The following is a 15996-nucleotide window of genomic DNA, read 5'->3' as shown; positions in this document are numbered from 1 at the left end:
TAACTACCTATCCAGGTACAGGTATTGAAACTCTACAGGTAGCACAGATATGATCAGATAAACCTTGTGATCAACTATAAATGGATTTCACTGAACTAATACCATATGGAGGTAAAAGTATTGCTCCAGGTTATTGACATGTTCTCAGAGTGGGTAAAAGTTGTCCCTTGTAGGTTGGCTGCTTCTGGTGTTAAACCTGGAAAGGTACTTAAAGGCAGTTAATGTAACAAACCAGGATTTATTCACAGGTTAAACCACAGGCACTATCCCCTCATGATAGGTTTAAATGTTCCAAGACATCTTTGAAGCTGACTCCAAAGTGTATATACACACCATGGGTCTTTCTCAAGGGGTCACTGATAAGTATAAAGCACACAATTGAATTGCCTCAGAATTGACATCATGGCTGTTCTTTGGGGATGTGATAGACAAGCAACAAATTACAGATTTTATAAGCAGAAAATTTCACTAGACATGCACTTAAAGCTGTATGAGAGCAAATTCTAGCAGCCGGTCTGATGATCAAACAGCTCCAAAGTCTGTGCGTGATGTGTGGTGATAGATATAGAAACTTTATTCCTAACAATGCTTCTGCTGATGATTGTTTTCCACATTAGAAACATTAGCTGATGGATTTACAGATGTCTGACACCGAATGTTTTCCTTACTTGAACAACAATCACTCAATTAAATCAAGTTTTAAGTCTTTCTTTACAGTTAAACCACTAATGGTCATTTATAATTCCAGTTTATGATGTGTTCACTTAAACTGCAGAACTGTAATCTGTCATTGTTAGGTTTTGTATTGTTGATTGTCATTTATGCTTAGAAATATTTAACCATTAACCATAACCATGCTTAGAGGTGTATAATCGATTGTGTAGTGATAGGATGTGTGATCTTTAACAGGCTGCAAAGGCTTGGTGTGTATTCCACACTGGAATGCACACCTACATCCTGGGAACATGGGAAGAGGTCGTGCCTTGTTTTATTGTTTTATGGTAGGATAAACGTGACTATATCTGTTTTAGGCTAAGTGCCTTTTGTTTAGATGAACTGTTGGACTTCCAGACCAGCAGGTCTTAGGGAAGTCATTTATGGAGTCACACTCTGACCCCCCCCCCCCCCCCCCAAACACACACACACACACAGACAGGGTACTCTTTGTTTGTATGTAAGACGTCATATGTTAATGACCCTATGCATATTCATGTAACCACAATAAAAGGAGTGCTATGGGGAACCTGGCTGAGAGTCTGATGGGGGTCAAGTGGTGGAACGACACTTGGCTCCAGGCAGGTCTCCCTCATGCATGAGTAACACGAAGAACTTTGCCTACTTCGTGTCTTGCTTGCTGTGTAATTATATTGTCTTCAACGTTCCAGCGAATGGGTTCAAGCTACAAACCTATCATTAATGTTTTTGGAACTTTCTTTTTTTTAATATTTTAAAATATTATAATATTATTTTGCATACACATTTTTTAAACATTCTTAATAATACTCAAAAGTGTAGAAATGTAATAGAAAATTTATGTTTTGGTATGTGGCTGTAACTTTCTTGAACTAACGATCAGTGACGATTTGAAAACACACTAATTGTAAACTGTGTTCAAGGTTATTACTCTGTGTAAATAAATGTCAGAAAATCATTTTGATTTATTTTTCCACAACACAATGTCAGTGTGGAGGACGATAAGACCCAAAGATCCAGCACAGTTTTTCCTCACTAATAGTTATAATAATATATAATAATTATATAATTATATAGTTATAATAATTTTTATATTCTTAAATGAATATATCCTAGATTTTTTTTTCTACACATCACAGTCTGGTATCATGCAGCCACTAAACAGGACAGGAGCAGACTGCAGCGGACTGTACGAGCAGCAGAAAGGATCATCGACGCCCCCCTGCCCTCCATCCAGGATCTGTACCTCTCAAGAACCAGGAAACGGGCAGGGAAAATCATCACAGACCCCTCACACCGTGGACACAGACTTTTTGAGCTGCTGCCCTCTGGCAGACGGTACAGAAGCCTGCAGACCAGGACCACCTGACATAGGAACAGTTTCTTTCCCCTCGCCGTCTCCCTTCTTAACAGTTGACCTGTCTGTCATTCCACCTCATTTCATTTCTGTCGTCCTGTATTCTGTATCCTGTATATAAGTTTAGATTGGTTATTTATACTTGGTTTACACAGCATTGTGTATGTTTGTATATGTATATGTATGCATGTGTAATATATATATATAGACGTGTGTGTGTGTGTGTGTGTGTGTGTGTGTGTGTGTGTGTGTGTGTGTGTGTGTGTGTGTGTGTGTGTGATTTACAGTGCTGTGCTTGAGAGTCACCATCTACCAGAGCCAAATTCCTTGTATGTGTCTGCACATATACATGGCCAATAAAAACGATTCTGATTCTGATGTCCGACAATATTTTCATGGACCGGCCTTTAAGGTGTCGTGGATGAATACAACAAAATAAAACCAGATAATAAAAATGATAAAAGCCTCAACTCTCGCGGCCTGATACCAAATAGCCCGGGGGTTGGGGACTGCTGCGTTAGCATACAAGTGAAATCAGATATTTACATACACTTCAGAAAAAAAACAAATACATTTTTTTTTTATTTACTGTCAAACATCAAATCAGAGTGAACTTTTTTGTTTTGTTTTAGATCAATAAATATTAACATATTTTTTGTATTTGTGTAATGTCAGAATAAAGACAGAGTTATGTTTTTTTTTTTATTACTTTCATGCACTAAGTTTATTGTGTCTTTATCAAACAAGACACCAGGGCCCTATTTCAGGAAGCCGGTTTAGTGGAAAAACTGAGTAAGTATACCCTGAGTTAACGAAAACTCTGGGTTTTCGGTTTCACAAAGCGAGTTCAGCTGAAGCCTGAGTGAGTCACTATGACGACACACTCCGTGAAGCTAACCTGCCCCCTAGCAGGTTTACTACAACTAACCCTGACTGTCTCCGCCTCTTTGTCAGAAACCTGACTGTAGGAAGTGTCAGACATGGCGTGTCCCTTCCTTGAAGAGCCAGTAGATCGTGAAGCCCAAATTCTCCGCAGAGCTCTCCGCCGGGAGAGAGTGATTAGAGCGCGTTTGGACATTTTATCATTTCCTGATGATTTTCTGTGCGAACGTTACCGTTTCTCAGCACAATCTATAATTTATTTGAATAACATCCTCAGGCCTAATATTGCTCATGTGACACATCGCGGACATTCTCTCAGTTCTGTACATATTATTTGTATTGCACTTCGGTTTTTTGCAAACGGGAGCTTTCTGTATAATATTGGTGACGCTGAGCACGTTTCCAAGGCTACCATCTGTCGGGCAGTCAGGACTGTTACAGTTGCACTGAAACGACTCCTGTACTCGTTTGTGGTGTTCCCCGGTCATAGACCCACAAGATTTATCAAAGAGGGATTCCACAAAATTGCAGGCACTGAAACCAAGTGGCCAGGCTCTGTTCATGACTCACAAATATTCCGTGAATGTACACTGAGCACAAAATTTGGACATGGTGAGTTGAGAATACTTTAAAATATATAAAGACCAATTGCTTCAGGGACATTTGAACTGAAGTGTATCCTTCTGTCTTAGGAGAGTTCACTGGCTACTTGCTTGGTGATAGGGGGTATCCATGTTTACCCTATTTGCTTACCCCTTACTCTGACCCTGAACCGGGCCCACAGCAGCGATATAATCTGGCTAATTGCAGGACAAGAGCCAGAATTGAAATGACTATCGGAATGCTTAAGGCCCGGTTCCAGTGCCTGCAAAGACTCAGGGTCACCCCAGAAAGGGCATGTGACATTATTGTGGCATGTGTGATTCTTCACAACATTGCCACAATTAGAGGAGAACACTGTCCTTCTGAACCAAACATCAGCAGTGATCCAAACCATGAACATCCTGACCCTCCCACGGACATACAAGATGGAAGCGCAGTCAGAGACACCATATGTCACAATCATTTCTTTTGACCCATCACCTCAACATGTTGAAAGAAGAATAAACAGATTTTTTGTTCAACTGGCTTTATTGGTCGCCTGTATTTCCTGTACACAAAGTATTAAAAGATGTAAACCTCATAAAGTGTCTCTGTTGCTTCCTCCTCTGTAACAGCTGTCAATGTTTCTTCATTATTTTCCTGCAGTAAAGTAATAAACAACATTGCTGTTCTACTGTAAACTCATATAATCTGTGGAGTATTACTCACAACTGCATGTTGGTCTGGCTCAACAGGAGGCTGCACCAGATGCAGTACACCATCACCATCAACTGATAGAATATGAGGTTTATACAGGTCACTTATAACTTACAAGGGACCAAATGGCAATTAACAAACATACCAATCACCTTACACTTCATTGTCATTATGCTCTCAAAGACAACCAAGACTGAGGGAAGGCAAAATCAGTAGGAAAATAACTTCACTACAAAATAATTCATTATGGTAAAGAGTTTATCAAATGAATGTGTCGCACTGCAAAGGTGACTGTGAAGAAAGGATGTATGCACATCATGTATTATTTTGAATTTACCCCTTATGTAGGCACTTGTGTCTTGCGGGGTTATTGACTCAGAGGATGTCCCCGCAGAGATGCCTTCGGCCACAGGGCGCCCACTGTTTTGGCTGAGGGCCAACTGCTCAGCCTCTGTGAGTGGTGGTGGAGGACCCCCACCTGTTTTTCGGGCCTCCGCTTTTTTTCTGTTGGCTATAACGGGTCACATTTGAGCATACAGAGTAAGCAAATATGTACTTGTAATGTGCTCAGATAATTTCAATAAGTGCTTACAGAAAGAAAATTAATGTAGCCTCTAACTGCAATTGATTTACATCAGACAAACAGATCAAGCACTATGGCTCGTAATACAATTACACCTTACCTGTTTGGACTATATTTTTATATTTCATTTTTACTTGCTGCCAGGAACGTTTGGGGCCTGTTGGGTTGCACCTGCGCTCACATCACATCACAAAATAAAATGTATGAAATAAAAAATAAAATAAAATATAATAAAATAACGTGTTGAATGGGTGGAAATCCCTAGATCAATGTTTAAATTAACACTCACGCATTGACTCTGTCGGCTATGTTTTGCCATGCATGCTCCCTTTCTTTTGCAGCTGTGGCTGTGTTACTTTTTTCTGCGGAATTTGCATGTTATCGGCATATGCTGCCATCAGAATTTCGGCCTCAAGCGCTGTAAAATACATTGACCGCGCCTTCTTTCCCTCCGTCTCCATGGTGACTCGCTTAATCTGTGCTCCACTAATCAGGGCTTTATGTATCCTCGTCCGCGCGCTTCACTTGGGGTTAAAGCAACTCCGCGTTGATTGAACTACTTGTTATCAGCCTTTCTGAAACCGAATATTCCGAGTTGGACAGTTCGGGGTTACTCAACCCTGAGTATCGTTTTTCACTCTGAGTTTTCTAAACCGGCTTCCTGAAATAGGGCCCAGGAAAAGAACTGTGGACTTCCACATGTGTGGCTCATCTATTGGTGCAGTTTCCAGATAACCGAAGGTCTCACATTCATCAGTACAGACAATAATACACAAGTATAAAAAACATGGGAACGTACAATCATCAAACTGCTTGGGAAGGAGACAGATTCTGAGTGCCAAAGAGGAACATTTTTTGTTTGAAATATGTGAAACAACCCAGGACATGATGAAAAGACCTTGTGAAGATGCTGGCTGACACTAGAAAGACAGCGTCACCACCCACAGTAAAACGAGTCCTGTACCACCAGGAGCTGAAAGGTTACTCTGGGAGGAGAAAGCCATTACTTCAAAACCACCATAAAATAGGTTAGACTACAGTTTGCTGCTGCACATGGGGACAAAAATCCTAATTTCTGGAGACATGTCCTGAGATCTGACCAAACAAAACTGTTTGACTGTAACGATAAACAGTATCTTTGAGGAAAAAGGGACTGGTGCATTTCACAAAATAGATGGCATGATGAGAAAAAAACAATCATGTGTACATGTTTAAGAAACATCTGAAGACATCAGCCACAACGTTGTATCTTGGGTGTAAATTGTATATATTCTAGATTCTTTTATTATATTTCAGACCTTCAGATTTGGTGAGTCAATATTGATGTGCAGTCCATTCATGAAGAGTTTTGAGTCAGCAAATTCTGAATGTTTAGAACTGAAAGACAAACCTCGTGCTTTTTTTTCTCTACCTGATTCTTCAGTTTCTCTGTTGTTTGTTTCACCTGCTGGAGCTGATTGATGATTTCAGTTTTCTTCTCTGACTGCAGCTGAAATGTTACATGAAGAAAGAGCAGAAGGAAGAAATTCTCATGTTTCAGACACAATAATGAATCAAATTAACTCAAAAACTGCAACCAAGTGAAACTGTACAGCACTGTACAGTACCTTTCCAAGCTTGTGTTTTAAAAATATATTTATGTCCAAGCTGTTTTTTTAATTACTGCATGAATTGAAATGTTTTGCTTATTTTATTCTTTAGCATAATGAAATACACAACCATATAACTTTGCTGCTGTCATAATTTAAATTTGTGCTGTCAATTTTTAATCTGATCAACAGGAGGAAAGATCATGGGGACAACAGAACTCCTCAGTCACCACGATTGGTCCAGTTGGTGACTGGACCAATCTTGGTTATGGGAAGAAATTGCACAATATAATTGAATCTAATTTTAATATAAAAGTGTTACGTCCCCTCTTAAATGCTAGGCGATGAGGGTGGGGGACAGTAACAGTTAGATCCAGGTGGAATGAAAAGAACGCCAGGCAGAGGTATTTAATATAAAATAGATCTTTATTATAGGCAAACACCTCAATAATTATAAATGGCAACAACAAAAGGAGACAGCACCGCTGCTTTAATAAGAAATCAGGGAGGTCAACCCAAAGTGGTAATGACCACTTCAACAAAGAAAGCAACAATAAGGCTTCAACAGAAAGAGACAGCAACGCTGCTAGCAAACAATATCCAGGCAGGCCACACAAACTAATGAAGGCCGCCGTCACTCATGGGCAATCACTGCTCAGTTAAGCACTACTCACAAAGAGCCACACACCAGAAGGCTGGTCACACGCAGCAGGCTGCTCCACACCTAAGTCAGTAGCACACTCTGACCAGCACAGAGGAAAACCACCAGAAACCTCTCCTTCCTCCTCCACACTGCTCTTCTCCAGCTTATATCACCCCTGAGGGTAATTGGTTGTAACGAGAGCAGATGAGCAGCAGGTGTGACCTAAAGGAGAGGGCAGGGGCAGAGAGAGACAAGGGGAGGGGCCAGAACGGAGGAGGAGAGAGAGAAGACAACACCACGCCCACACACTCCCACAGCCTCCCAGGATGTAACAAAAAGTTTCAGTAATCATCATAGAATACTATGATTTTCATATAAATATTTAAAACACATGGCAATCGGGGTGTTTGAAGTCTGACTCAGTGAGTTCAACAAGAACGATCAGCATCCAGGAGTTTGCACTGCAGGTGAGTCAAATCTGAGTTTTGCAGAAGGGAACTGAAGGCATAAAGAGGCAAAAGTAAGTACAAGGTAGTAAAAGTCATATGACAGCAGTGCTCTCATACAAGCTCCAAACTCGAAGTTGGATTTTCCTTGAGCCACTCCTTAAAACCTTGCATTTGTGGGAAATAATCACATGTAACCGATGACAAAACCATCACTAGTGCTACGCCATTTGAGATGCTTTGCAACGCCTCAGTGCTGAGCGACTGTGTTTTTTGAAAGCTGAAGAAGTTGCCAGCAAGAAAAGACACTAAATAAAAAATATTGGTTATTGCTGAAAATCTTTGAATCTCCATCCCATGTACATAATCACACCTCGCCCTAGTTACACAAATGCGCAAGTCAATCAAGTTTGATTGACTTGTTTGATTCGATCTCCAGTTTTTATTTGCAGTCCAGGGGTCCGTTCTTCGTACCTCGCTTACTACATCCAAGATCAAACCATCGCGCTAACTCTGAGCTCGCTATTCCGGTTCCCCGAACACACCTGTTGTTGACGATTAGTATAGCTGGATGAAGTAATGTGAGATCACTGGGTGGCTTAACAGGGGCTACGCATCGATAGTAGAAACATTGATCGGCAACCCTCTGACTGGTCGGCGAAAATGTCGAAGGAGCGCGCTCAGCTCGGTATTTTTCGGCAGCAGAGCAAGAACTCTTGAGTGAGGGATTTTAGGAGTTTCAGAGTTTAATCAGAACGCAAGGGAACACTGCAAAGGCTGCAAAAGCAAGGAGAGAGGGCTGGCAGAAAGTTGCTGACAAATCAAACTCGTAAGTAATTTAACAATAATAATAATAATAATAATGGATTGGATTCATATAGCGCTTTTCAAGGCACCCAAAGCGCTTTACAATGCCACTATTCAGTCACTCTCACATTCACACACTGGTGGAGGCAGCTACGGTTGTAGCCACAGCTGCCCTGGGGCAGACTGACAGAAGCCAGGCTGCCATATCACGCCATCGGCCCCTCTGGCCAACACCAGTAGGCGGTAGGGTAGATTTATTATATTACACTATATTATCCAATATTATATTACATTATATTATAATATAATATGTTATATTATATCCCCTTTCACATTAGAGCCACAACAGGACCCACTAGAACATGGGAACAGGTAAAAGTGAAATATAAGAATATTCTACAGAATGGTAATATTTATCACTTATATTGCTTTTCGTCTCTTGGAAAGAGACCCTGAAATAATCTGTTTGTTCATAACAGCAACCAAGAAAAGGGCAGAGCAAAAAAAGACAGGTGGTGGTCCTGCACCCCCTCGTCAACAAGTTGGTTAAGTGAATAATACCCTCACGGGAAAATCGATATCTCTCTATGAGCACACTGTCGCGCTGAGCTAAAGGATCCTGTCTGTCCCGCAATATATGCTGAATTCTGAGGACTCTCCTTATCAATCTTGCACCTTCCGCAACGGACAGGACATGGCTGCGACAGGCTTCCCAAATTAACCTTCGCTTTTCTAGCTGTGGTCTCCCATCTTGATTACACGAAGTAATTTGCAATTACTACTCTGAGATATGAATTACATCTGTAATAATCACATACATGTAATAGAATGTTAATAGTACATTTCCCTTTTTTAGGAAATGACCTGTATGTATCTGTGTGAAATCAATAAAAGGATCAAGTGCTGCATTATCTTTAGTTACATTGATGTTATTTATTTATGGTGAAACAGTGGTAAAATATCGCTGTTGCTTTCGTATAAATGAAGCGGACATACCTGAGTGGCCGCGATCTAATCCTGTTTACATAAAGTAAACCTGCTCCCAAGCAGGTTTACGCTTACGGCTCTGTTGCTATGACAGCAAGTCCTGGATGAGCTTCGGGGAACCGAACGATCCAAGATCACGCGAAATCGTCAACAATCAAATCCAGCTAACTTACTTAGCGAGGTACGAAGAACGGGCCCCAGTTTCTCAAGAAGACGACACGACATTGGGTCTTGTCGTCTTCCTGTTTTTTCTTTAGATAACAGAAAGTAGAGTCTTTGTCTGTGTTTTTAATATAAATCTGTTTTTACACACTGAGTTTGGGTTTTTGTTTTCTTTTTAAGCATTAATAAAGGTAAGATACATGTAAATGTGCTGCATGTTTGTTTGTTTATGGTTGAGGACAGAGCGAGGTCCCAGTAAATAAATGTGTTTGTCCTGAAGTGTTCAAAACAACAGTCTGTGTGTGTTTACTTCTTTCTTCATGTTGCTGATCTCTGCATCTTTCTTCTCCAGTTGTCAATGAGCCTCTTTCAGTTTTACATCTGCCTCCTTCAGCTTCACTTTAGCTGCATGTTGGTTTTTCTCACACTAACAGACAAACAGATCAACACAACGGTTTAGCCTTAACTTAACTATGGGTGTGGTCGAACAGTGAGTGCTGCTGTCATTAGGAACATGAATGTTTCCAGCTGTAGCACATTGTGTCTGTTGTTTGGCAGTGTGTTTGTTCGTCACTCATTTCATTGGATAATAAATCTGCTTTTGCCCGACTGGAGTTTGGATTCCTTTCTTTTGAGGACAAAATAGAAACTAATGCATACATGTAAATCTGTGCATTTGTTTGTTAGTGTTAGGACAAGGTTTCTGTTAATGAATATGAGTCAACATAATGGAAATGTGGATGTTTATCTGTTTGTTTACTTCTTTCTTCATGTTACTGATCTCTGCATCTTTCTCCTCCAGTTGTCGATGAGCCTCTTTCAGTTTTACATCTGCCTCCTTCAGCTTCTCCTCAGCTGCATGATGGTTTTTCTTACACTAACAGACAAACAGATCAACACAAATGTTCAGCCTGAAAAGCACACCAACATTTTTTGCATGTTTTAAATGTTTTACTCATGCTCATATTTTTTTATAACATCTTTAAGGACTGTTAAACCATAGCAGTCTGAAAACCATTGAGGCACTTGTGTTTTGTTTCAAATCTCTCTTTCTTAAAAGAGCTCGCACAGAGAATCTGACCTCTAACTGACCCTAAACTAAGGTAACTGTATATGAGAGCAAGAATAAAATATTAAAATCAAACTGAAGACTGACTGAATTAATTTTATTATCTCTCAACTATAAAGTGTCAGTGCTTTTATCAAATGTTCTCTTTAGCTTATGACAAAATATGCAAACTTTAATAGTTTTCATTTAAGAAATTAACAGTATGAACCCAGGACTGTGTTGTTGCAACTATGCTAACCACCATCCTGCCTCTATAGCTTAAACATGTTAACATTATGTAAGGTTTTAATTTAAAAGTGAATACGTGTGATTTTAGTTGTATCTTTTGTGGATTTGTGGAAATATGGCTTTTTAGTTACAGAAGAACTCTGGCCTCTTCTTCATGAGAAACTGTGGAGATTAAGAGTGATCAGTTGCTGAGTTTTGGGAAGTGCTCCAGACTTAAGAGAAAATAGAAAAAGTTCTGTTGTGAGATCCTGCATAACAAACTGCACAATGACACATGACAAAACAAAAGATGTGAATATCAGGACGGCAGAAAAATATCATCTATTCTTATAACAGAAGATGGTAACTATTTCTCTGTCATGTATAATTGCTCTAAAAGATTTATTTCACTGTTAGCTAACCCTGGACATGCTATTCATATATTCTTTTTATTTGTGCCATTTTCATTTTCTCTCTTTTCTTTCCACTCACACTCTTTCTTCCCCATATACATGTAATATCCTGATTATTTTTCAAAATTTTCTGTCTGTTCATTTTCTTGTGTTTCATTCATATCACTCACTGCAACGATGTCCTGTAACATGAGCTTATCTTGCTCTTGGTCTCTTTCAGTTTTGTCACTTTCAGGGCGGTTTGCTGTTTCTTGTTCTTTACATGCATCACAGTGAGCTCTCCTGACATCTGTTAAAAGCATAGACAAGATTACAATATGATGTTCTCTTGAGCTAAAATGATAACGCAGCATATAATCATCTCATTTTAAACTAAATTATGAAGTGCATATATTGTGCCTTATCTCATAACACACAATGATGTTTAGCTGCTTATAAAAAATAAGTGTAATTTACACTTTGCTTCAAAACCTGTTAGAATAACTTGAGATATTAATTTAGACAGCATGGTGAATCAATTTGTATCTTACTTGTTTTGTTTTGTCTCCAGATGAAAAAGACTCCAATCAAAATCAAGATGATGCTTACAGCCAAACTAACAGCCAAACCAATAACAATGGGAGCAGCAGAACAGGATGTGAGCTCAAAGAATTCATCTGAAACAATAAACACAGAATTACATGTTATTTCACCAGATTTTGATTTAGGCTGAATTAAGCATATCATACATTTTATAACCGATATTTACCTGGAACATGTTTGTGTGTCTCTCTGCTCTTGCTGATTTGCTTCTGTTGGACTCTGCAGTTGATGTTGTTGCTGTGTCTCTTCTCCACAGTCACTCTGCTGCTGACAGTATAGAGGTCATCAGGACCTCTGAGGGTCTCTGTAGGTCCAGCAGAGAGGAGGTTTCCCTCACCGTCCAACCACAGCAGCTCAGGCTCTGGATACCAGCCTGCAGACTCACACTGTAACACCACTCCTCCTCTATTTTCGCCACTTCCCGATAAACTGATGAGAAGTGACCTGGCAGCATGTGATGCTGAGTAAAATGAAGAGTTTAGAAAAGTTCTTAGTGGGTGAAAAAACACATATTATGGACAGTAATTCCCAATTATTAAATTATTAAAAAATTCTGATGCATTAGGTGTGTTGTTTTTTCTAATGTTAATCATAAATAATAACACAATGCTAAATTAATATACATTTCTGTGATAAAATATTTCCTCAACCTACAGAAATATGAACTTTCACTGGAACTAAATATGAAAATCTCACCATTTGCTCCTCATTGACAGTTCTACCAAAATCCTGTTGGCTGGATTTATGATTTATATCATATCATAATCCACTACACCATGAACATATGACGTGTATCTACTTACCAACCACAAGCTTAACAAAAGATTTTTTCTCCATTAAAGGAATGCTGCATTCATATGTTCCTTCATCAGAGAGTTTTACTTTGGAGAGTTTCAGTGAAATGTTTCCACGCTTCAGTTCATTGATGAACAGTGATGATCTTCCCCTGTATGAAGGATTTCTTGTATTCACCAGATCCTGACCGGATCGCCACACATGGACAAATCTTGGGTTCATGTCAGATCTTGTCCACTCCAATATCTCAGCTGTCACATCCTCTGCAGGCTCCACGTGACACGGTAAAATAACATCATCATCAACTAATGCAACTACTGGTTGATGTGGACCAACCACCTGAGACTCCGCTGTAGACAGGAGGAAAAGACAAAGAACGAAAGAAAGACGCGTTTACTAATTTTTGTAGCCAGTTTGAATGCCTATATGTGTGTGTGTATATATATATATATATATATATATATATATACTGTTTGTACCAAATGTAACATATTTAATGTTTTGTTTATATGCACTGTAAAAAAATATTATGCAAGCAACATCAAGCTTACCTCTATTTAAGTGTATTAGTAGATGGAAAACCAAAATACTGAAGACTTTAAGCGGAGAGAGGGAGAGCACATCTATCTGTGGAAGCATCTTCCTCTGAAAATACATCAGTGATACAAGATGTGATGCAAGAGGTCATAGAAATAATAAGAATGTGTTTATTTCATATCTAAAATCAACTTATTCAAGATTAAAAACATATTTTACATGTTTAATATGTTTTAATATGTTAAGTACTGTCATGAGGTCATCAACATGCACTTAGCACTATTGTGTTCCATTAACTCCAGAGTTAAGACACCAGACATTTTGCTATTGATTAAAGTGAACACATTACTTTACCATGGTGCTAAATTGCAGCTTAGGGAATAACTTTTGGTCAGTGGCATCTTTATCTTTGACGTGAACTCTGCTGCTGATTGTTTTGATTGTGTAATGGGCTGCAAGGAAAGCTTAGCTATCAGATTATTACTTTTCATAGATAGATACTGTGTGTTACGTTTTTATCCACCCACGGCTTCTGGTTGGGAAATGTTCGGATGATAGTTCTTTCTGCTGTGTTGTCCGCTAGTTTCCCGATAAATCCCACAACCGCTTCTGTAAACATGTTGATGTCATCAGAGCTGCGCCTTAACATGTCCCAGTCTGCGTCATCCAGTGCGTCCTGCAGCGTGGCCACTGATTGGTCCGTCCAGCGAGCGACCTCCCTCCTGATTGGTGGTTGCTGCTTTAGCCTTTGTTTGTAAGCAGGCATGAGGAAGATGGCGGCATGGTCCGATTTTCCAAATGCCGGCAGGGGCTGAGCCTTGTAACAGTTCTTGAACGGGGTGTAGCAGTGGTCTAATGTCCTAGTGCCCCGGGTGGGGCAGTTGATGTGCTGGTGAAGGTTGTGAAATGTCCGTTTGAGATTCACTCTGTTAAAATCTCCCATAACAATGAGTGCAGCATCTTGGTGAAGTGTTTGATGATGTGCGAGAGCCTCATGTAGCTCACATAAGGCAGTGTCCGAGTCCGCGTGAGGCGGAATGTAAACAGTGCAGGCAATGACCGCAGTGAATTCCCGAGGGAGATAGAAGGGGCGACATTTAACAATCAAAAGTTCCAGATTGGGCGAGCAGGAGCGTGTGAGTGGGGAGATGTTTGTGCTGTCGCACCATCTGTTGTTCACCATCAAACACACTCCACCACCTCTTTTCTTCCCCGACTCCATTGTCCTGTCCATGTGGTGAACCGAAAAGAACCCCCTCGGCTTCACGGCGTGGTCTGGTATCGCTGGGTTCAGCCAAGTCTCGGTGAAGCAGAGGAGGTTGCAGTCCCGAATGTCTCTCTGGAACTTGATTCTGGCTCTGAGGTCATCAAGCTTGTTCTCGATGGATTGAACATTGGCTAGCAGGATACTGGGCACGGGCATGTGCGCGAGCCCGTAGCCTGTTCCTGATGCCGGCTCTCTTACCCCGAGGCCGTCGCTTAGGGTCGCGTCCTTTGTTCTCTTTCAGGATCTCCTTTGGCCAGGTTGGGTCCGAAGTTAAACATGGTGAAATGTTCGTGTATTATAGACCAATAGAAACAAAAGTGTCTCTACTGTAGCGAATTTGTGTGTTTTGCATGATGCCCATGCAAGATTATGGCAGATATAGCAAAAAGTGACGAAAAACTGCAAAAAGTGGAGAAGTCGGGGCAGAGCATCCAGCACGGCAGCCGACCTCACCGGCGTCATTTTTGTACATAAAGGAGTAGAAATGGTGCAAAATACATCAGCAGGTTCCGGATGACATGCAAGAGTAAGGGACACACGATTTCAAAAATTTGACTAAAAAGAAAAACATCCCCATCACAAGCTGTAACACAGCCAAAATCAAAAGTCCTGAGTAGGGCATACGTGTTTTGACAGTGTAGTAAACAGTAGTCACACCCCTGTGTTTTATCTCTATTTGGCAAATATATTATAGAAAAGCACAAAGTCTCAGCCAAGGCTGGAGGTGACCAATAGAACACTCACCAGGAACACAGATCAGCTCAGACTATGAGCTTTGATTTTGAAATGAACCTGCTTCATAGCAGTGTAACTTAAGCACATGACTAAAACTGAAAGCTCAGAGTTTCACCCAGTCACCCCGATGAGACAAAGTGCTGCTTTAAGTGCAGGTCTCTGATTCCAAGAACAGTTCTTTATCAACATAAATACAGTATTTCTCACACTTTGCTGCTACATTTGGAGCTTTTAACAACTGAGAGACATTTGTCATGTAGTATGTGCTCACGGTTTCACAGAAAAACAACAGTCTGACTTTATTCAGAGTTTACTCACTAACATGTAAAAAAAAAATCCCTGTTTTTTTGTTTTTGTTACCACAAATTGTAGTGTTTTGTTATAAGCTTTTTTTTTTTTTTGTTCTCTGACTCAAAAACAACCCCCAAAACAAACAAATAGAAGAAGACTTACCACAGATAGACCCCAGACTACACAGTAATCCAAACTGTCAAAGTGAAACAAGTCACTGGAGCCGAGCAGGAAACAAAAACTCAATATTAATGAGTCACTGCAAACCAGACATTCCTGTCAGATCAGTTTCTAACGTTCATTGCTGCACATTCCTTGGTCTGTCTATGAAATTTCCCACTCGTGGGACTAATAAAGGTATCTTATTTCGTTGCATTTCGTTGCCCTGTACCTGTGCATGTGCAATGACAATAAAGTTGAATTCTATTCTATTCTATTCTATTCTATTCTATTATCTTATCAGATAAACACTGAGCATGACAAACACAGGGGCGGGTGACCTTGACTGCATATGGCATCAGATCAGTTCAGATCATGTGTAAACCAAAGAGGTCCTCAAAATGGTTTCCGCAGTTTCTTCTTACCTTAAACAAGGAGCTCATGTTTTTGGTAGCATTTCATTCTGTCTGTAAACACAACAGCTCTAAAAGTT

The 15996-nt window shown here is 40.1% G+C and overlaps 1 protein-coding gene across 1 annotated transcript; it reads right to left on the bottom strand.

Moving 5' to 3' along the window:
* Window positions 1-9764: 9764 nt before the first annotated feature.
* LOC143415003 (butyrophilin subfamily 3 member A2-like) lies at window positions 9765-15552 on the bottom strand. Its single transcript, XM_076880274.1, has 7 exons — window positions 15507-15552; window positions 13066-13159; window positions 12523-12864; window positions 11886-12179; window positions 11668-11793; window positions 11308-11426; window positions 9765-9875 (listed from the first exon to the last, which is right to left on the bottom strand). Exons 2-7 carry the CDS (start codon window positions 13151-13153, stop codon window positions 9804-9806), a joined length of 1041 nt encoding a protein of 346 aa, XP_076736389.1. The 5' UTR covers window positions 13154-13159; window positions 15507-15552; the 3' UTR covers window positions 9765-9803.
* Window positions 15553-15996: the final 444 nt, after the last annotated feature.

The sequence above is a fragment of the Maylandia zebra genome, linkage group LG3, assembly GCF_041146795.1.
Source record: "Maylandia zebra isolate NMK-2024a linkage group LG3, Mzebra_GT3a, whole genome shotgun sequence".
Lineage (NCBI taxonomy): Eukaryota > Metazoa > Chordata > Actinopteri > Cichliformes > Cichlidae > Maylandia > Maylandia zebra.
This window is presented reverse-complemented; position numbering and strand designations above follow the sequence as displayed.